This window comes from Schistocerca gregaria, chromosome 2 (assembly GCF_023897955.1).
Source record: "Schistocerca gregaria isolate iqSchGreg1 chromosome 2, iqSchGreg1.2, whole genome shotgun sequence".
Taxonomy (NCBI): domain Eukaryota; kingdom Metazoa; phylum Arthropoda; class Insecta; order Orthoptera; family Acrididae; genus Schistocerca; species Schistocerca gregaria.
The window spans coordinates 893,349,236-893,372,614 of NC_064921.1; the positions used below are offsets into that span (position 1 = coordinate 893,349,236).

General features: G+C 41.8%; 2 protein-coding genes across 9 annotated transcripts in view; one reads left to right on the top strand and one right to left on the bottom strand.

Moving 5' to 3' along the window:
* The window catches only part of LOC126335336 (uncharacterized), a 206,969-nt gene that overhangs the window by 14,014 nt on the left and 169,576 nt on the right, over positions 1-23,379 (top strand). The gene's annotated exons all lie outside the window — the stretch shown is intronic.
* Positions 1-23,379, bottom strand: part of LOC126335337 (protein Mpv17-like) — an 81,810-nt gene that overhangs the window by 3,514 nt on the left and 54,917 nt on the right. For all 8 annotated transcript variants that reach the window (XM_049998506.1, XM_049998502.1, XM_049998500.1 and 5 more), the window contains exon 3: positions 1,862-2,083. In XM_049998506.1, the coding sequence (XP_049854463.1) occupies positions 1,862-2,083 (222 nt within the window). The remainder of the gene's footprint in view (positions 1-1,861; positions 2,084-23,379) is intronic.

Sequence of the window (23,379 nt, forward strand, 5' to 3'; positions counted from 1 at the left end):
CAGTGTGTGAGGGTGTAGTTCAGTCCGTAGGTGGTTTTGTGATGTTTTGAGGGTGGATTTCGCAGCATGATTCGGGCCCACTCATTCTGGTTACCGTAAACAGGTTCAAATGGTTCTGAGCACTATGGGACTTAACATCTATGGTCATCAGTCCCCTAGAACTTAGAACTACTTAAACCTAACTAACCTAAGGACATCACACAACAACCAGCCATCACGAGGCAGAGAAAATCCCTGACCCCGTCGGGAATCGAACCTGGGAACCCGGGAGTGGGAAGCGAGAACGCTACCGAACGACCACGAGATGCGGGCACCGTCAACAGGAACCAGGGTTTTTCAACATTATCCGTGAGCAAAAGCAGCCCTTTCTTCTACATCTTTCTGTTGAGTATACTGCAGACACTCACATGTTCGACGATGACAACAGTCGAGTTCATAGGATTGCATTCACAAGTTCCTGGTCCGACAAACAGTCATCCTATTGCATCTCGGATGACCGCTGCATCACCCGATCTTAATCCTATGTAAAATGCCTAGGACTATTTGGAACAGTGGGTGAAATGTAGCAATCAGCATCCTCAAAATTTTTCTAACTGTACAGGACATGGCTCCAACTGGACATGGCATACCTGAAGAACCTTGTGCACTCTCTTCAACGGCGAACTGAGGGCATTATTAAAGCTCTATAATTACACGATATTAGCGCAATTTCTCCTAGGAATGACCTTTTTTTATCTACACTGATGGTGATTCACGCTTTGTTTTTAATACACCACGAAGAGTGAGATAGTTTGCCACATCCTGAAATTATTCGCTTTGGATCCTCATTTTCTGTTCGTTATCTACACTTATGCAGTTAGCTAAATAACGGCTCAGTAATTCAAAGATTTTTTTTATTTGGTTAGTTACAGCGATTTCTTCTCTTTATTGTGCTAGACACAGCGATTCGGTGTGCGATTCGTCCAGTGAATATATTTGTAGATTTGACCAACTAATCACAACACTGTCCGTCCAAAAAGTTCCGAGACTGATCTTTATCCTAGCGCATAAGCGACGTCAGCGCAGTAACTACGGTGGCAGCTTGAACTAACAACCGTAAACAATAGATATCAACTGGGTGAGTTGCGGGCGTGCATCTTTAGTGTGTCAACGTTGCTCTGTCACAAATTGCAGTGGAGCAGCGAACTGAAAATCTCTAAACAAAGTGTTCAAGACATTCTCCAGAACGTTTTGAAGAAGAGAAAAGTATGTGCAACGTTTGTCCCGCATACCTTGACTCTCGAACAAAAAGAGACGGCTTGTGGACGCTTGCCATAACTTGATTGAAATCAAACACGCAGACAGTTCTTTCGTTGAAAAAAAATCAACACCTGTGACGAGACTTGGTATTATCAAAACGAATCTAACATAAGACGACGAAATGCAGAATGGGTCTCTGAAGACTAACCAAGATTGAAGAAGGTGCGACTGTGACACGCGAGTGGAACAACATCCCAAAAAAAAGACTTTTCTGACAGTTGTCATGAACTTTCTGTGTGTTGCACCCAAGCGCATGGAAGACTATGTAAAACACCAGAATCTTTAAAGCCAGAACTTTAAATTTTCTCTGTGATTCAGTAATCCAGTCTCTAAGCTTTTCCGATAGATGATGTACTAGCCAAGGCCTTTTAAAATTAGAAATCTCATTGGGTAAACTACTCTCTCTCTATCATAAGGATGTATACATTTTGTAGGAAGCTATTAAATATTGAGATGAGATCGCTTTTGTATTCACCGCATTAGTTGCTTTTTTGCTGCTATTCTTACTTATCTACGACAACATTCTAATTTTGTGTATCATAAATGTTATCTTTAAGCTTACCTTATAATTAGTCATCATAATATCCGGGTAGTCTGCTTCCAGTTTCTCTTTCACCTGATCTAAAGATTTTCCATTTGCAAACCCAATAATTGACACGAGGACGCCTAGGAAAACAGGAACGAAGCACAGCTGATCAAGTGCAACCTTCTTCACGACGATTATCGCACTCCTGCCTTTAAATCTGGAATCCAGGAAACCAAACCACGTTCGCAGAACTGGACCCTACAACAATATGTACACTCATTCAAATATCTATCTCTAATTATACTTTAATTAGATTTCATAGTAATATTAAGGCTTGCATTCACTTAGCATTCTCTTACAGAATTACTTTTTAAATGACGACAGTAAAACGGTGAAAGGAAGAAAGGAAGGAAAGAAAGAAATAAAGAAACAAAGTAGGTTGGAATATAACTTCTTGTCGATAGTGTGATTACTAGAACCAAACTTCAAAATCGTTTGGAGAAAGTAAGCAGCTTAGGTCTTATTTGGGGCACCTTTCACTGAAGAGATTTAATGGAGCCAAAGAAATTTCCAAAAGGATGACTGTATGAAATGAGAGTAAAATCACTAGCAGGACACGACGCACTGGTATTAGTACGTCTTAGTTCAGTGACAATAGTTATAAGGCGATGATCAGAAAAGCAGCCATTTGCAGAAAGACTTATGAATCTTGGGACCAAGTTTTCTATATCACACTCGGGAAACACAATAATCCAGTCGGTAATTTTCAAGAAGACTCGCACACCTCAAACCCTACGAACATTACATACACTGCAAATAACGATACAGATTTGATTTGCCGCCTCAATATGATGACATCTGCTATTACAACTGGCGAACAACTATGCGTGCTTTATTGACATGCGCCGGTATATTAAAAAATAGCTTAGCGCTCGCTGCTTTGCTCGCATAGACTATATGGTCTGCACAGAGTTTTTTGTTTTTCTTTGAACGAAGTTTTATGTTGTTCACGAGCCGCAACACCTTCTAAACTTTTCACGCTAATTAAGGCCATGGAAGCACCACCCTATCCGAAAGTACTTCTAATAAAAAACGATTCTGATACTTGGGAGTCCAAGATTCGTTAATCATGCCTTTTGCGTTTGTGGCGATGTTTCCGTAGAAACTTTCATCCCAGAACACATATTTCTTTTTATCTAATCGAGAAGTGAAATACCAGCTTTTGTAGATTTAGCTTTACTTTTTTTTTAAAAAAAATAACGACACATTTTCTTAAAAATTTTCATCCCTGTTTCACCCTCTTAGGAACCGAATTTCCAAAAACAATAAACATATATATTTTTTAAATTGTAAGAAGCCAAATAAAAATTTGCATACATTTATCTTCAAAAATGCTTTCATAATGAAGTATTTCTACTAAAAACTTTCATCTCGTATCTCACCCCTATGGGGGTTGAGCTTCCAAAACCAGAAAATACGTATTTTTTTTAAATTTCTAACCGAGAACCCAAATACAATTTTTTTATAGAATTAGCTTTCCAAATGCTTTCATAATGAAATAATTTCATAAAACTTTTCATCCCCTATTTCAGTCCCTTAGGAGGATGAATTTTCAAAACCTGATCCCCGTAATTTTTTTTAATTTCTAATCGAGAAGCCAAATACAGATTTTCATGGTTTGGATTTAAAAATGCGCTCATAATGATATATTTTAATAAAAATTTTCATCCACTGTTTGCCCCCTTATGGCTTGAAATACCGAAAAAAATGAACCCATATATATTTTTTTTAATTTCCAACTGAGAAGTCAGTTACCTATTTTCATAGCTGTAGCTTTAAACATGCTTTAGTAGTCCTTTAATGATTTATTTTTTTTAAACTTTCACTCACTATTTTACCCCCTTAGCGGTTGAATTCCCAAAAATGCTGAAACATGTTTTCCAAAAATGCTGAAACACGTCTCTCTTTATTTCTGACCGAGAAACCAAATACCAATTTGCTAGAGCTATAACTAAAGTTCAAATGGCTCTGAGCACTATGGGACTCAACTGCTATAGTCATCAGTCCCCTAGAACTTAAGAACTACTTAAACCTAACTAACCTAAGGACATCACACACATCCATGCCCGAGGCAGGATTCGAACCTGCGACCGTAGCAGTCGCACGGTTCCGGACTGCTCGCCTAGAACCGCAAGACCACCGCGGCCGGTTCTGCCACCGCGGCCGGTTCTGCCTCATCAGTGGCACATTTTTAATAATTATTCATACCCTATTTCAAGCTCTTTGGGGTGGGAATTTCGAGAAATCCATTCTTAAACGACACCCTTTTCAAATTGTAGATACAGAGAGAGGTGGCGCATTGGTTAGCTCAACGGACTCGCATTCGGGAGGACGACGATTCAAGCCCGCATCCGGCCATCCTGATTTAGGTTTTCCGTGATTTCCCTAAATCTCTTCACGGAAATGACGGGATGGTCCCTCTGAAAGGGCATGGCTGATTCCCTTCCCCATCCTTCCCTGATCCGAAGGGACCGATGACCTCGCTGTTTGTCCCTCCTCCAAATTCAATCAACCAAATTGCAGGTTTATATCCTAAGCGGGTTCGGCTGGACGATGAAGAGTCAGTCAGTCAGAACACTGCTTGTTAGATAGATAGATAGATAGATAGATAGATAGATAGATAGATAAATAGATAGTGGGTGAAGAATTCGTGTTTTCTTGAAGATCTTGTAACTTATTAGTGTGGCTCACAATCTGGCGAGTTTCTGATCGACGCCATTGTCACGATTTGCGTTTGGAATTGTTTGAGGATCACTATTTGGTGTACGTGATTATGATGAGTATATGTGGGGAACAGTATTGAGTTTTCATTTTGATCAGGGTGAGTGAGAAAGGATATGGATGAAACTCGGTACAAGCACATATTCTACTCTGCTCGAATAACAATAATGAAGTCGTCAGATATGAAGTTATCATATTTATCACGAAAGAGTCACTCAAAAGTAGACACAGGTTATAATTACTCGTCATCGCATTCCTCAGAAACGACAATAACGTACACTTTTTCTTGCTGCAAAAGGCATACGCAATCAAATGTTGACAACGACAATTCAGACTTGGCTTCACAACGTCTATGAAATAGTAGTAAGTGCAAATTTGTATGATTATTGTCATGCAAATAATTCGTAATCACGCTGAGCATACCTAATAACGCAACACCGCGCTGTATATGCTCATACTGTTGAATCATTCTTTGCAGCATGGTTGTTGATACTTCTTCCTTGTTAACCGGGCAGGCTAAGGAAGAAGCATCTGTTACCGATTCGGGATGTGTTGCTTGTGGACATTCAACATTTGGCCCACCGGTATCATTCAAATTTCGCTGGCAGATAAGCATGGACTACCTAACGAATCATTCTACCAAGCAAGGTGTTGGAAACAGCAAAAATTTTGTAATTCGATGTCTGACGCACACAGGCATTTATTTCTGCGATTCGTACATTCACAAACAACAAATCTTGTGACAATGAGCTACTAGTAACAGTTGCAACTTTAACCGTTTGTTTGCGTCACTAACGGTCATACGTGGCATCAGTTTCACGATCTCCCATAAGACTACTACCTAGTGTGGGACGTTTCTTTCCAGAAATGTAATAACATATGTTGAGTTTACTCCCAGTCGCCACGAAAGACTCCTGAAGTTTAAGCCCATTAGGCTCCCAGTGTATTTGGGCGGCTGAGTTTCGCAAAAGGTACTGTGTGCTGAACTGTTTAACAAGGTTGGGATGAATTATCGCAGCTCCTTGCTGTCTAACAAGCCAAGTCCGCCACAGACCGACTTCAAAGACTGCTCGCTTGTTAGCATTCGTTGCAGCTTGCTATGGAGGATCTATGCCCTCTGTTAAAGTATACCACAAGAACACGAAATGAATGGAGCGGAACGCTTCGGAAACAAGTTTTCTCATATTTAAACTTACCTAATGGTGGTAGTAAATGGTAACGAGCTTACTAGAGATACAAAGTTTCATGAGTGCTGAAATAAAACTGCTGTTAGTTTGGCAGCCCTGAATTACTATGCGTCACAGTAATCTTTTGTTACAATTAGGTTGGTGCTTATGTTCGTAGCCTTTTTGTTTTGCATGTTGATAATCTGATAGCTATGGCTTTATTTATCGATTTTCATATTTATTTGTAGTTCGCTGTTGCTATTTGAGTTCACATATTATCATTTGGAGATAGTGAGCAGAGTTGTGAGCGCTAGAAAACTGAGTGTGAAGTGGAGAAATCGGAACATTTCCGACAAGTTGTTCTATTTGAGTTCACCGGTGCAGCAGCGGTGGCAGCCAGAGAGGTTTGTGCCATGTATGGGGATAATGGCATTGGGCAGAGCACGGCAAGAAAATTGTTTTCTTGTGTCAAGGAGGGTAGTTTTGACATTAATGATTTTCCATATTCGGGAAGACATTCGGGTTTTGACGAAGATCATTTAAACGTTTTAATCCATAATGATCGGTCAGTGCACTCGAGATGGCCTGGATAATTCCACCATGTGCGACATTTGCATGCAATGGGGAAGATTAAAAAATCGGGTGTATGGATACCGCATGCTCTAAACCAAAATCACAAAAATCAACGGGTGGCCATATGTGCAACTATGCTTGTTCGTCATCAATTGGCTCGCGAACAACCACCGACCATTCCTTTTCTGTATCGTTACTGGTGGCGAGAAATAGCGCCTTCATTCTAAAATTCGGGAAAGAAATGAATGATTGAGCCCAGACAAAGCAGCAACCCCGCGTACAAAGACCTGCGCACATCCACAAAGATAATGTTATGCATCTGGTGTAACAGCGACGATATGCAGTGTATGCAATAATGTTTTAGTTTGCTTCTGACACGAAATAATAACAGCGACGATGTGGTGTACTACGAACCGCTTCCCTGAGGTGTAACCATCAATGAAGGCATTTGTTATCAACAAATGAGACGTCATGCAGATACAGTCCAAGAACAACCACGAGTAAGACTGCGAGAAGTGATGTTGCTCCACGATAACGGCCGACGGCATTTTCCTACACTGACAAAAAATCACTATACAGGAGTTGGCTTGAGAATCATTCTACACCCACCTTATTCACCTGATCTTGCGCCCACAATTTTCACCTTCTCCGTTCTCTATCGACCAACCTTCAAGGAACTTCCGAATGAAAATGCGCCCGGAAATGGTTCGGCGAGTTCTTCGCCTCAAAACCATGTGGTTTCTAGTCGCAGAATCGAAAAGTTACCCCAGAGTTGGTAAACTGTCGTAAACACTGAAGGAGAATATAAAATGACTTAACTCTGTTGCCCGCATCTCGTGGTCGTGCGGTAGCGTTCTCGCTTCCCACGCCCGGGTTCGATTCCCGGCGGGGTCAGGGATTTTCTCTGCCTCGTGATGGCTGGGTGTTGTGTGATGTCCTTAGGTTAGTTAGGTTTAAGTAGTTCTAAGTTCTAGGGTACTGATGACCGAACCATTTTTTTGAAGTCTCTTATGTGTACCCGTTGTTTTATTAACCTTACGTAAAAGCACTACTAACTTATGCCCTAACCCAATATTAAGGTAATTAAAAGTTTTATCCATTGTGGATTTGGAACACCGCGACTGTCTTGTTAAAGGAGTGAGGAAGGACCAGTCAGATGTTGCGTATCGGAAGCTGCAGTGACGTCCGGCCACCAGGGAATTAAAGTGGCACCACAAATGTCGCAGGTCTCGTCACTGGCACCCCGACGTCACCCTAATAACTTCGAATATTAGCTAGAAGCTTGTCGACGTCAGCCAACGTAGCTTCCAGCTGTTTAAGGACAGCAGCCAATTCTCCTTGTGTCCGCTCACAACAAGCACGGTCCCTAGCCATATCGTACTATGAATAAAATAGTTATGAGGTCTCAAATGGCGCTACTGAGTTTGAAAATATACCAAAGGAGAATAAAGTAACACTAAAAGTTGGTGTGCACATTTCTCACTGAACTCTGAGACCTCAAGCTATTAAACAGAGATAAATTTCTCTACATGGAAAATTTACACTAGGAAGCCCCCCTACACAACGATATTCACAAGACTTACGCAAAATCAGAAAACTACAACTAATTTTCTAACCACTAGTTTACACAAAAAATACACAAGTACGGTGCACTTCAACGCAGAAGCACGTGAGCAAAAGACAGACTAAATTAATTTACAGTTTATCACACAAGTGCTGCTGCTACTGTTCTGCTTCACGTCCTCTCGGCTCGGCGGCTGCCGCTACACCACAATATGGCACACATTAAGAGTTTTTGAATCATAAGAATAGCTACGCATATACAAAGACCACTTAACTATCACATATCAGCAATTCAACACCGGTCTCCACCATAACATACGGGTAAATCTCTTTATACGCGATAGTTACATTCTGGAATCGCCGCGAGTACCGAATTCGCGTAAATCGAGAGCCATTTTATATCTAAAATGTGGGGTTAGGTTCCTCTTTATGCACATATTAAGTTCACAATTGTAGCGTTTCTTAATATTTTTACCAAAAATAGCTATTGTAGCGTTTCTTAATATTTTTACCAAAAATAGCTATTATAATTTTAATAAAAAACATTTTAATGCAAAATTTTTACACGTAAAAATTTAACAACGAAACTCAGAATAATTCACTAAAGTCAGTATTACATATCCAATGAATTCCCAGCCGCCTCTCGTCACAACCCTTTAGTGCTCTAGAACTTCCCAACCAATGGGCCGCAGTCCACTTGTGCGTCGCAGATAGCGTGCCACTGGGCCGTGAACGCCGGTGAAGGTCGAAGAGGGGATAAAAATTATCAGGTCAGGGGCGTCACTAGTCAGTCGTGAAGGTCAGCGAGTACAGAATGAAATAAGAGTTGGAATGCTCCATCGCTATTCTATACCACTCACAAGGGAATGGCCCATCCTGTCATTTCGAGACGTGCCCTGCTGCTCTAAGACGAACTACCAGTATTCTTTTCTCATGTCGAACATTACCAATATCGTGTGCCACCAGGCTATTGGAACTGCACCCCCCCTACATATCGCGCTACAGGGCTGGCCCGCGGCTTTGGCTGGCTGCTCATGGCGTAAACACATAACATGTTACAATCCGATCGTAATTTATAGAGTTAGTAGTTTCTCCGGCACAGTTGTTCATAAGAACGATTCGCTTGAATTTTGCTCATTTACTAACCTGACGCGAGAAGATGGAGGGATGGTTGATGTTTTACTAGCAGTCCACAGCTAAGATTGTGAGAGACAGAGTTTTGCTCAGTTTTCTTACTACTGGAGGGGAAGGAAACGGTCGACATTCTTTTAAGGAACTATCCCGGCGTTTGCATGGAGTGATACGGGTGACCACAGAAAACCGATATATGCATGGTCGATCCAACAATTGACACCTTGTCTCGAATGCGAGTGCCCGCATCTCGTGGTCGTGCGGTAGCGTTCTCGCTAAAGTAGTTCTAAGTTCGAGGGGACTGATGACCTAAGATATTAAGTCCCATAATGCTCAGAGCCATTTAAACCATTTGAACCATCGAATGCGAGTTGAGGGCGTTAGCCACTACACCGCTTCGCTCAGTCCTCGTGGAGATATTGTTGAATTACTATTCACTGAGACACTTGCTGTTGGTTCTACCAACGACAGAGATAATGAAGCATACGTTTCTTAACGGTATGTGAAAGCGGTTGTTAATGTTGACGTTGAACTTCTTCGCAAAAGAATTCAAGAAATTTGCTAAAATTGGAAAGCAATGTGGGCAGAGTCAGCTATTGTGGTGGAAACAACGCCAAGCAGTGCTCTCATGCGAGGCTCCGTCGTTATATGCAGAAAGAGCCTTAAGCTACTAAAATAAAACCTCATTTCCTATGAGAAGCAGAGACAGTGTCAGCTGTCACTTTTGTATATGGAACTGGGGCATATACTAGCTAATGGCGTATCAGATGAAGGAAGACTATTTCAAATGAGTGTACGTTTCCAGATTTTTGTGCAAACAACTACAGATTCGTCAGGCAGTTTTCCATTTTAACCATTAGGCAGTTTCCATTTTAACTCTTCCCATTGATGATTACTTGTCAAAGCCGAAACAGAAACGTCGGTCACGTATACATCACATCAGTAAAAAAAAACCTAGTCAAGGGAGAACAGGAACTACTTTGTTAATTTAATTAGTTATGAAAAAAAAGTAGCACATGGCCTGCTTTTGTCTGGAGATTCCTAAATGCTTCTTAAAGTAAATCACTTGCGGACGGGCAAATGCGTCCATAAATACTATTCGAAATTGTAATTAGGCGGAGTATGCTCTAAATAAACAGTTTATTGAGAATGACTGACGAAATGTCATGATAAAATAAATACTTTTCTTAACGAAACAGATTTACAATTTACATACGTATGTGCTCAAATTATTTACCATCAACTGCAAGCACATTTTCAATCGTCGTTCGAGAGATAAAGAAACAGATGAAAGTACAATGGATGATCTGCTGTTGCGATTCGACGGCGCATGTCCTCTTGCGTAGTTACACAAAGGAATCAAGAGGAGTCAAATTAAGAGACCTGGCCATTACTGTATACAGCACTCCGTCCTACCCAAGGCCAGGAAACTTTTTTTTTTCAGTGTTTGTGTTGCAACATGAGAGGAGTGAGCTGGACAGCCGTTGTGTTGAAAACACAAACATTGTTGCTCATTCAGTGGTACCTCTTGCAGAAAGACAATGTCCGTAAGAAAGTGTGCATACGTATTTCCCTTTAACACCCCTGGCATGAATAAATGTCTCGCAATGGAATTTCCTGTGACGCCGCACCGTGTGTTTACTCTTCACGGTCGTTGTTCTACTCGACGAAGTCAGCGTGGATTTTCAGCTGGGCAGTAGCGAATGTAACCTAAATTTGTATTACAGTGGTTCGTAAATGTTGCTTCTTTGATAACGAGCACACGTTGGAAAAACATAGCGTCGTGTCCTAAGCAACGCAAAACAAACCAACAAAATTCTATACTACTTTTGAAATCATGCCCTCCGAGTCCCTGATGTAGTGACAGAAGATAAGGGTGGAATTTATGTCGATGCAAAATGCGAACGGCACTCCTCCCGCTTCTCCCACATTCGCTCGTTAATATGTCTCGTGCCATTATCGCCATATAATAGTAACGTTTTTGAATTCACCTCACTGGTGTACATGTCTGCATGCAAGGAATGTTGCAGCAGAAATGGCATGCCGATAGACAACACAATTCCTGCTAGTTCTGCATTGCAGACATGTAACCAGACGAAAGGCTTGATACAACGACGTAGCGTGGCATGAGCGTTTCCGGACGAATTACGTTTTGGCATTAGAATGATTCTCGGATTCCTTTGTTTTTAAAAACCGTACTTGCTTCTGTATCTCGAGCGATAAGAGTTAAGAACCTTCATCACATACCAAAGCACATGCCCCTTACTCTACTATCATTTGACGAGAAACAACAACCTCGTTTCGATAACTGGAACCGTTCACAAAATAAAAGAGGTGTCACGAGAATCGCCCTTTATATGCTGGGAGTTCATTTTAACTACAGACACTAAAATATCTCCAAAACAACACAATGAATAAAAAAAATTCCAACTTGTTTGTCTCGGAGGGGGACATCCAACGATACTATACTCGACCCGCCAAACCACCCCGTGCACGGGTGGCGGGTGGGGGGGGGGGGGGGGGGGGGGGGTAGGAGCGCTACTTTGATATCTTCATCGACGATTATGATTCTACTACAAAATCTACATACGTTTCGTCTGAGGCATTTACTTCGTTTCTCCACAGATGGCGCTGTAATCTGAGGACTAAAAATGGGTACACAATCGTAATTTACGGCGTACTACTCAATGGCCCTTGAACATCCAATGGCACATGGGCCCCACCTCCATGCTACAAGAGTAGGACAGGCCAATATTTCATAACGTCTAATTATAAACCCCATTCACAACGTTATATTCCTCAAATACTTCGAACTCGCAGCGCCACCATGGCCGCTTAGCGAACTGCGACGTATTAAAAGAGCCAGTAGTACGCTTCGACCGGAGCTCAAGTATCGTGCAGACGTAGAACAGATAGCAGCTCTAAACATTACAATACTTGCGCAGTGTTTATTGCTTGCATACCTACGTATCATTTGGAGAACAGACGTGTAAGAGGACGATGAGTGTTGCATCCACAGAAGAAAAAACTGAAATGGTTCTGATTTAAGGAGAAGAAATGTTGAAGCCGCTGCTGCTTTGTATGCCGAGAGTTTTCCAGAGAGAAGCTAATAAAATAGCTCTCCTAGCGATAGTACACAACACAAGATTAGCGCCCGGCAATTACACCGCGGCTCCCATATGTCCGTGGGTAGTATGGTCACAACACTGCCTCGTTGTATCATCCACATCGTGTGTCACTGCATCAAGATCTTCATGGCACCGATTTCCATAACCAGGTAGTTTTTTGTGAATGAGCACGTCAACAAATGCAAACAACCCCCACGTTCTTTGCCGAGGTGCTATTTTACGATGTCTACATTCATAAATCATGGTAGCGTTAACCGGCTTAACGTGCATTACAGGTTACGCAAGTTGACCATCAACGTCCTTGAACGGTTAACGTATTGTGTGGCATCATGGACCTGTAATGATATTACACAATTTCAGAGATTTTATTGGTATCAACGTCGTACGGTGCTGTGATCGAGCCTGAAACCCAGGTGCAGGTACTGAGGTGCTATTCCAGAACATGGAGAGTCGCGGAAATTCTATTCATGTGTAAGGGGGGATTTAATGTGGTCTGGGGTGGCAGTGAGAATCCGGATCGATGAGGGAGGCGTGCCAGGTATAAGCCGTGCAGTTGTGTGAACCGCTATGCCAAGGTGGTTTAGTGGCTGGCGCACCTGCCTAGTAAGCAAGAGACCGCGGTTCGATTCTCGACGTTGGTACAAATTTTCACTCGCCGCTGCAGTCTATATAAATAATGTCTTTGGTCTGTATCGACGGCACGTTGAATAGACGCAAATATGGAACGTTTTTGGTACATGAACTACCTGGGCATTCGATAACGTTTGTGATTTGAGCGTGACGGTGGCCCAGCGCATTACATAATTGAAGCACGGGAGGTACTAGACAGTGTTTACACTGGTCGGCCAATCGTCAGAGGTGGCCATATTAATTGTCGTCCTAGGCGCCGTATTTGATTTCACAGGATTTCTTTATGTGGGGGTATTTAAAATATAGGTGTACCAGCAAGTGCCCACAGGCTGTGAAGACATGCTCGATCGCATAAGAAACGCCTGTGCTGGCATTTCTGCAGACCAACTTCTGTCCTGTGTATGGTCATTTGAGAAGCGGATCACTAAGTGTATTGAAGCTGCCGGTACTACGTTTGAACACTTACTATAATTGGACAAGCAGAGTGACGTTCACCTCGAGCTACGGCCACAGTGGCGCGTAGAGCAGTTCCCTATTCGATATGCAGGAGGTATACGACGTTGCGATGGGGTTTCCAGGGACGTTATGAAGTAATGGCCTGTCTTACCCTCGAAGCATGGATGTGTGGTCCCACAGGCCATTGGATATTCAAGGGCCATTGAGTAGCATGTCGTAAATTACGATTGTGGACTCATTTCCATTCCTCCGATCACAACGCCATCTGCAGCGAAACGATGAAAATGTTACAGACAAAAGGTATGTAGATTTTGCAGTAGAATCGTAATCTGCAATGAAAAAAGGGGATTCCTAGCGAAAATTTCAAAGTTATCACTGAATGTCCCCCCTCCGAGACAAACAAATTGGAATCATAACTTTCCTTGGTTCGATTTGTAGTTTTCGAGGTATTTCAGTGTCTTCAGTTAAAAATGAGTGTGTGTGTATGTGTGTTTGTTTATATTTTTTCCTAGCTACTGGCCTTCTGAGACTTTTTATAAAACAGCTGATCCACATAGGTAAAATATTGGGAACCACTGCTCTAGGATTCTTCCGGATGGAAGGGTGCATCGGTCTTTGGCAGCCATAAATCCAAGTGCTGTTTTTTCTTCAAAAGAAAAAGTAAATTGTTTACAAAATGAGCCCGTTTCATCAAGGCTGAAAACCTACTTTGGACGACAGCATTTTCTGTCACAATTTCTTTAAACCTCTGTTTAAATTCCTCAGCTCCAACTTCGTCTGACGCAGCGCTCTCTTCTGTCATTTTAATGTTGTGAAAGCCAAAATGGTACTTGAAGCGAACAAACCAACCTGAAAGGCTACGAAATTTGCTGGATCGCCCTCTTATTTCGTTAAATCTGCATAGAAGCTCTTGGCTTCAGCTTGAATAGCAGCTCCAGACTGAGGCATGTGCTGCTGGTTGTAGTGTTCAGTCCAGTGGCTTACAATTTCTTTCCATTGCCTTCGACCGAGATTTGGTCACGCTATTCACACGTAAGTCAGATGATTGAGCAGTTTTTCTAATTGATTCTACATTGTCACAAGTAGTTCTCAAGTCCTAAAGCCCGCTGAATGTCAACAATACGCTCACTTTTCTCATACCGATCCAAAGTTCTCTCTTTGATTTTAATGAATACGAACTTCGTACACGCTTAATTCCCTCAAAAGGCACACTTTCTTTCCTTTTAACCGACATTTTCAATAGTGACCCTGTCTGGAGAAAGTTCTCTGGTCTTTCATGTATTTTATCACTCCAGTAGTTGTGAGGAAATCTTACACACACTGCAAAACATCTTGGTACAACATGAGCAACTGCCTATCGTCCTATTCCACAATCACCCGATGGTGATGATTTCCCCCATTTGTGCAGAGGGTCTGCACATCATCCGTGGCCCGTTTGGATACGATTTTGAATTAGTACCGATTGCCCGAAACTAATCAAATCCAGGGAGTTTCTCCTGAAAGCAAGGCAGTTAGAGACATCGTGGAGGACAGTTTTGTTGCCAGCAGCGTTTCCTTTCATTGATGGCACTGAATGATATCAATCTTTTTCGCTCCACAGAATATGCGTCACTAAATTATGGAAGGTCAGGGTTATTAACATCTCTCCGATGTTCAAGCAGCGGCGCACTTCAAATGGTTGAAATGGCTCTGAGCACTATGGCATTTAACATCTGAGGGCATCAGTCCCCTAGAACTTAGAATTACTTAAACCTAACTAACCTAAGGACATCACACACATCCAAGCCCGAGGCAGGATCCGAACCTGCGACCGTAGCGGTCTCGCGGTTCCAGACTGAAGAGAAGCGCACTCTTGCCGTCCGTTATCAGAAGATGGAATGTGAAACAAGATAGGTAAGAGATAGATCAAATTGAAGGACAATTAAGTCAGGCAGATTCTCAATACTCTGCTGTTGAATACACCAACCCGAGTGTCTGTCAATTCCCACCTGGTACCACAGAGCTTATGAAGAAGGCTATTTCAGTTTTTGAGCAAAGCAGAGGTTCGCGTCAAATGCTCCTTGAAAGGAAGTATCCAGTTTAAAGAGCTTTGATGGTTTAAGTTTAATAGTTCGTAATTTTTCTCTGCTGGATGGTACAGAATAACGATGATAGAATGTTTGGGTGACAGACGTGAATGGATCCTAAGGGACGCGGATCTGCTTCGATGTTGAGTCTTCCTAATTTTCTCAGAAAGAAACACCACCTTATCTGTTCGTAACGTTGTCGTGTTGCTGAGCAGGCTTCATTTGACGCTTACACGAGTGGCGGAGCTACGACAACATGTTGCCACTTCCACCGAGTGGTCAAAACACGCTCCTATAGCATTAATTCAGCTCACTCTGTTTCTAAACAGGTTGCAGAATGTGGTGGATATTGCTCTCTCCGACTTCTGGGTTGTTGTTGTTGTTGTGGTCTTCAGTCCTGAGACAGGTTTGATGCAGCTCTCCATGCTACTCTATCCTGTGCAAGCTTCTTAATCTCCCAGAACCCACTGCAACCCACATCCTTCTGAATCTGCTTAGTATAGTCCTCTCTTGGTATCCCTCTACGATTTTTACCCTCTACGCTGCCCTCCAATACTAAATTGGTGATCCCTTGATGCCTCGGAACGTGTCCTACCAACCGATCCCTTCTTCTGGTCAAGTTGTGCCACAAACTTCTCTTCTCCCCAACCCTATTCAACACTTCCTCATTAGTTATGTGATCTACCCATCTAATATGCAGCATTCTTCTGTAGCACCACATTTCGAAAGCTTCTATTCTCTTCCTTTCTAAACTATTTATCATCCATATTTCACTTTCGTACATGGCTACACTCCATACAAATACTTTCAGAAAAGACTTCCTGACACTTAAATCTATATTCGATGTTAACAAATTTCTCTTCTTCAGAAACGCTTTCCTTGCCATTGCCAGTCTACATTTTATATCCTCTCTACTTCAAACATCATCAGTTATTTTACTTCCAAAATAGCAAAACTCCTTTACTACTTTAAGTGTCTCATTTCCTACTCTAGTACCCTCAGCATCACCCGATTTAATTTGACTACATTCCATTATCCTCGTTTGGCTTTTGTTGATGTTCATCTTATATCCTCCTTTCAAGACACTATCCATTCCGTTCAACTGCTCTTCCAAGTCCTTTGGCTGTCTCTGACAGAATTACGATGTCATCGGCGAACCTCAAAGTTTTTATTTCTTCTCCATGGATTTTAATATCTACTCCAAATTTTTCTTTTGTTTCCTTTACTGCTTGCTAAATATACAACATCGGGGAGAGACTACAACCCTGTCTTATTCCCTTCCCAACCACTGCTTCCCTTTCATGTCCCTCGGCTCTTGTAACTGCCATCTGGTTTCTGAACAAATTGTAAATAGCCTTTCGCTCCATATATTTTACCCTGCCACCTTCAGAATTTGAAAGAGAGTATTCCAGTTAACATTGTCAAAAGCTTTCTCTAAGTCTACAAACGCTATAAACGTAGGTTTGCCCTTCCTTAATCTAGCTTCTAAGATAAGTCGTAGGGTCAGTATTGCCTTACGTGTTCCAACATTTCTACGAAATCCAAACTGATCTTCACCGAGGTCGGCTTCTACTAGTTTTTCCATTCGTCTGTAAAGAATTTGTCAGGACTGGCTCTCCCAAGGCCGTCAGTAGTTCCAATGGAATGTTGTCTACTCCGGGGGCCTTGTTTCTACTCAGGTCTTTCAGTGCTCTGTCAAACTCTACACGCAGTATCTTATCTCGCATTTCGTCTTCATCTACATCCTCTTCCATTTCCATAGTACTGTCCTCAAGTACATCGCCCTTGTATACACCCTCTATGTACTCCTTCCGCTTTTCTGCTTTCTCTTCTTTGCTTAGAACTGGGTTTCCATCTGAGCTCTTGACGTTCATACAAGTTGTTCTCTTATCTCCAAAGGTCTCTTTAATTTTCCTGTAGGCAGTATCTATTTTACCCCTGGTGAGATAAGCCTCTACATCCTTACATTTGTCCTCTAGCCATCCCTGCTTAGCCATTTTGCACATTTTTGAGACGTCTGTATTCCTTTTTGTCTGCTTCATTTACTGTATTTTTATATTTTCTCCTTTCATCAATTAAATTCAATCGTTCTTCTGTTATCCAAGGATTTCTACTAGCCCTCGTCTTTTTACCTACTTGATCCTCTGCTGCCTTCACTACTTCATCCCTCAAAGCTACCCATTCTTCTGCTACTGTATTTATTTCCCCCATTCCTGTCAATTACTCCCTTATGCTCTCCCTGAAACTCTGTACAACCTCTGGTTCTTTTAGTTTATCCATGTCCCATCTCCTTAAATTCCCACCTTTTTGCACTTTCCTCAGTTTTAATCTACAGTTCATAACCAATACATTGTGGTCAGAGTCCACATCTGCCCCTGGAAATGTCTTACAATTTATAACCTGGTTCCTAAATCTCTGTCTTACCATTATACAATCTATCTGATACCTTTTAGTATCTCCAGGCTTCTTCCATGTATACAGCCTTCTTTTAGGATTCGTGAACCAAGTGTTAACTATGATTAAGTTGTGCTCTGTGAAAAATTCTGCCAGGCGGCTTTCTCTTTCATTTCTTTGCACAAGTCCATATTCACCTACTACGTTTTCTTCTCTCCCTTTTCCTACTACCGAATTCCAGTCACCCATGACTATTAAATTTTCATCTCCCTTCACTATCTGAATAATTTCTTTTATTTGATCATACATTTCTTCAATTTCTTCGTCATCTGCAGAGCTAGTTGGCATATAAACTTGTCCTACTGTAGTAGGTGTGGGCTTCGTATCTATCTTGGCCACAATAATGCGTTCACTATGCTGTTTGTAGTAGCTTACCCGCATTCCTATTTTCCTCTTCATTATTAAACCTACTCCTGCATTACCCCTATTTGATTTTGTGTTTATAACCTTGTAGTCACCTGACCAGAAGTCTTGTTCCTCCTGCCACCGAACTTCACTAATTCCCACTATATCTAACTTTAACCAATCCATTTCCCTTTTTGAATTTCCTAACCTACCTGCCCGATTAAGGGATCTGACATTCCACGCTCCGATCGGTAGAACGCCAGTTTTCTTTCTCCTGATAACAACGTCCTCTTGAGTAGTCCCCGCCCGGATATCCGAATGGGGGACTATTTTACCTCCGGAATATTTTACCCAAGAGAACGCCATCATCATTTAATCATACAGTAAAGCTGCATGCCCTCGGGAAAAATTACGGCCGTAGTTTCCCCTTGTTTTCAGCCGTTCGCAGTACCAGCACAGCAAGGCCGTTATGGTTATTGCTACAAGACCAGATCAGTCAATCATCCAGACTGTTGGCCCTGCAACTACTGAAAGGATGCTGCCCCTCTTCAGGAACCAAGCGTTTGTCTGGCCTCTCAACAGATACCCCTCCGTTGTGGTTGCACCTACGGTACGGCTATCTGTATCGCTGAGGCACGCAAGCCTCCCCACCAACGGCAAGGTCCATGGTTCATGGGGGGAGGGACTTCTGGGTAAAATTGCTAAAATTGATCTCGCTATCAACTGCGGTGTGTATTACAGTTCATCGCTCCATATCAATGGCGTCTTTCCAATCCCGACCGTCCACTGAGTACACTGTTGATTTCCGCATAACGCTTGACTGACACCACTGCGTTGAGATGAAGGGAACCTTGACGGAACACTGGATATCTGCTGCTTGTCGCTGTGGAATATGGAATTAAATGTAGAGGTCATCGCCTTAATACAGTTGTTTGGAAGCGTTCCTCATTGCTACAGACTTGTCCTATTTCCATATCAGTACCTCTTTTTATTTGTGCTACCTCACGCGTGTTGTGAACAGCACCTACAGGCGATGGTCAAAACCGGAACAGTAATCATGCACGTGACTGCCAAATGAAGGAGCAGTGCTTTTCGAAACGCAGCACCGAGAGATCTGCTACCATTCCGATGGGAAGATGAGATTAACCTTCGAGTAGTTGCTGGAGTTTTTGGTGTATGGTATCCTGGTCAGATAGGTTCGCAAAAAGAAAAAAGGGTTACTCGAATCGAGATACGATAGTGGCACGAATATGATTCACCAGTGGCTGTAACCATTAAAAGATGTCTCTACAAGATACAACTTGCGTACGTGGTAGGATGGATAGACTTGATTCCAAATCGCAGACAGCATTTCTACCTGAAAGTGTAACATTATCAGCGACTCGTGTGTGTGCCTGCAGACTGAAGACAGCTTTTTATGCAGGGTGACGGTAACACAGGCGTTATGATCGTGTTTTAATAGCGCAATTATTATGCGAAATGTACGTTGTGGGGTGTAGAATCCAACTGCGGTCAGCTTAAAATGTCATTTCTCAATAGTGTTCCTCAAAAAGGAACGTCGTGTTCCCTCCATGGATTCCCAGCTGTCCTAGCTGGTGAGCATAATCCGACTGCTGAAAAAAATATTGGCCATGCGAAGTGACTCTCATGATAAATTTAATTAATCAGCCTATTATACTGACATCAGTGACGAGCCGCCTGGCGGGTAGAAGAGATGGCTAGGGCACTGCGGAATGATTATTGACAAATGTTGAGTTTTTTCCGTTTTGGCGGTATCTTTTAACGAAATTTCAATCTCCCACCTACACAGGGCGAGACAGGCTCTCACGATTTGATTCGTAAACGCTAGTATGATGTAGCATCGCACTGGTACAAGGGGCCCTCTCATGGTGTACAAAACAGCAACATTCTCTTGAATTATAGCTGCTTGTCAAACATAAAATGATTGTGTTTTTATTCGACATGTGTACCAATGGCGTGAAAGATTGTCTGAAATGTTTGTAATACAAACGTGCGTGACAGTTTATTCACAGACACTGAACGCGAGAGACGCTCTAAGGTCCTGTAATTTGTTTAAGAATTTGCTCAATATAGTTTTTTTTCCTTTGGAGTTTAAATTCTCGCTTTTTCTTTACTCCGATGACGGTCTAGAAATAACGAGGACATTCTGTGGCGATCAGTAGTTCCCGTATCAAAATAGTCCAATTTTTTCCATGATTTTACGCAGGGTGGGCATGTCTCTGATGATCATTTGTGATCGATGGAGGTGCACTTCCCTGAACGTCACGAAGTAATGAGATGGACTTCAGTCGAATGTAAAAGCTGTACCGATTTTGCTCATAAAACCAAAAGAAAATGGACTTTACCTATTTTCGTGGGAAGAGGACATTTATTATGGTCGCAAATGTATTTTGCTTTTTTTTAAATATTGTTTGTTGTTGTTGTCTTCAGTCCTGAGACTGGTTTGATGCAGCTCTCCATGCTACTCTATCCTGTGCAAGCTGCTTCATCTCCCAGTACCTACTGCAACCTGAATCCTTCTGAATCTGCTTAGTGTACTCATCTCTCGGTCTCCCTCTACGATTTTTACCCTCCACGCTGCCCTCCAATGCTAAATTTGTGATCCCTTGATGCCTCAAAACATGTCCTACCAACCGATCCCTTCTTCTAGTCAAGTTGTGCCACAAACTTCTCTTCTCCCCAATCCTATTCAATACCTCCTCATTAGTTACGTGATCTATCCACCTTATCTTCAGTATTCTTCTGTAGCACCACATTTCGAAAGCTTCTATTCTCTTCTTGTCCAAACTAGTTATCGTCCATGTTTCACTTCCATACATGGCTACACTCCAAACAAATACTTTCAGAAACGACTTCCTGATACATAAATCTATATTCGATGTTAACAAATTTCTCTTCTTCAGAAACGCTTTCCTTGCCATTGCCAGTCTACATTTTATATCCTCTCTACTTCGACCATCAGCAGTTATTTTACTTCCTAAATAGCAAAACTCCTTTACTACTTTAAGTGTCTCATTTCCTAATCTAATTCCCTCAGCATCACCCGATTTAATTTGACTACATTCCATTATCCTCGTTTTGCTTTTGTTAATGTTCATCTTATATCCTTCTTTCAAGACACTGTCCATTCCGTTCAACTGCTCTTCCAAGTCCTTTGCCGTCTCTGACAGAATTACAATGTCATCGGCGAACCTCAAAGTTTTTACTTCGACTCCGAGAATTTTAATACCTACTCCAAATTTTTCTTTTGTTTCCTTTACTGCTTGCTCAATATACAGATTGAATAACATCGGGGAGAGGCTACAACCCTGTCTCACTCCTTTCCCAACCACTGCTTCCCTTTCATGCCCCTCGACTCTTATTACTGCCATCTGGTTTCTGTACAAATTATAAATAGCCTTTCGCTCCCTGTATTTTACCCCTGCCACCTTTAGAATTTGAAAAAGAGTATTCCAGTCAACATTGTCAAAAGCTTTCTCTAAGTCTACAAATGCTAGAAACGTAGGTTTGCCTTTTCTTAATCTTTCTTCTAAGATAAGTCGTAAGGTCAGTATTGCCTCACGTGTTCCAACATTTCGACGGAATCCAAACTGATCCTCCCCGAGGTCTGCATCTACCAGTTTTTCCATTCGTCTGTAAAGAATTCGCGTTAGTATTTTGCAGCCGTGGCTTATTAAACTGATAGTTCGGTAATTTTCACATCTGTCAGCACCTGCTTTCTTTGGGATTGGAATTATTACATTCTTCTTGAAGTCTGAGGGCATTTCGCCTGTCTCATACATCTTGCTCACCAGCTGGTAGAGTTTTGTCATGACTGGCTCTCCCAAGGCCGTCAGTAGTTCTAATGGAATGTTGTCTACTCCGGGGGCCTTGTTTCGACTCAGGTCTTTCAGTGCTCTGTCAAACTCTTCACGCAGTATCGTATCTCCCATTTCGTCTTCATCTACATCCTCTTCTATTTCCATAATATTGTCCTGAAGTACATCGCCCTTGTATAAACCTTCTATATACTCCTTCCACCTTTCTGCCTTCCCTTCTTTGCTTAGAACTGGGCTGCCATCTGAGCTCTTGATATTCATACACGTGGTTCTCTTCTCTCCAAAGGTCTCTTTAATTTTCCTGTAGGCAGTATCTATCTTTCCCCTAGTGAGATAAGCTTCTACATCCTTACATTTGTCCTCTAGCCATCCCTGTTTAGCCATTTTGCACTTCCTGTCGATCTCATTTTTGAGACGTTTGTATTCCTTTTTGCCTGCTTCATTTACTGCATTTTTATATTTTCTCCTTTCATCAATTAAATTCAATATTTCTTCTGTTACCCAAGGATTTCTAGCAGCCCTCGTCTTTGTACCTACTTTATCCTCTGCTGCCTTCACTACTACATCCCTCAGAGCTACCCATTCTTCTTCTACTGTATTTCTTTCCCCTATTCCTGTCAATTGTTCCCTTATGCTCTCTCTGAAACTCTGTACAACCTCTGGTTCTTTCAGTTTATCCAGATCCCATCTCCTTAATTTCCCACATTTTTGCAGTTTCTTCAGTTTTAATCTACAGGTCATAACCAATAGATTGTGGTCAGAGTCCACATCTGCCCCTGGAAATGTCTTACAACTTAAAACCTGGTTCCTAAATCTCTGTCTTACCATTATATAATCTATCTGATACCTTTTAGTATCTCCAGGGTTCTTCCACGTATACAACCTTCTTTTATGATTCTTAAACCAAGTGTTAGCTATGATTAAGTTGTGCTCTGTGCAAAATTCTACTAGGCGGCTTCCTCTTTCATTTCTTAGCCCCAATCCATATTCACCTACTATGTTTCCTTCTCTCCCTTTTCCTACACTCGAATTCCAGTCACCCATTACTATTAAATTTTCGTCTCCCTTCACTATCTGAATAATTTCTTTTATTTCATCGTACATTTCTTCAATTTCTTCATCATCTGCAGAGCTAGTTGGCATATAAACTTGTACTACTGTAGTAGGTGTGGGCTTCGTATCTATCTTGGCCACAATAATGCGTTCACTATGCTGTTTGTAGTAGCTTACCCGCATTCCTATTTTCCTATTCATTATTAAACCTACTCCTGCATTACCCCTATTTGATTTTGTGTTTATAACCCTGTAGTCACCTGACCAGAAGTCTTGTTCCTCTTGCCACCGAACTTCACTAATTCCCACTATATCTAACTTTAATCTATCCATTTCCCTTTTTAAATTTTCTAACCTACCTGCCCGATT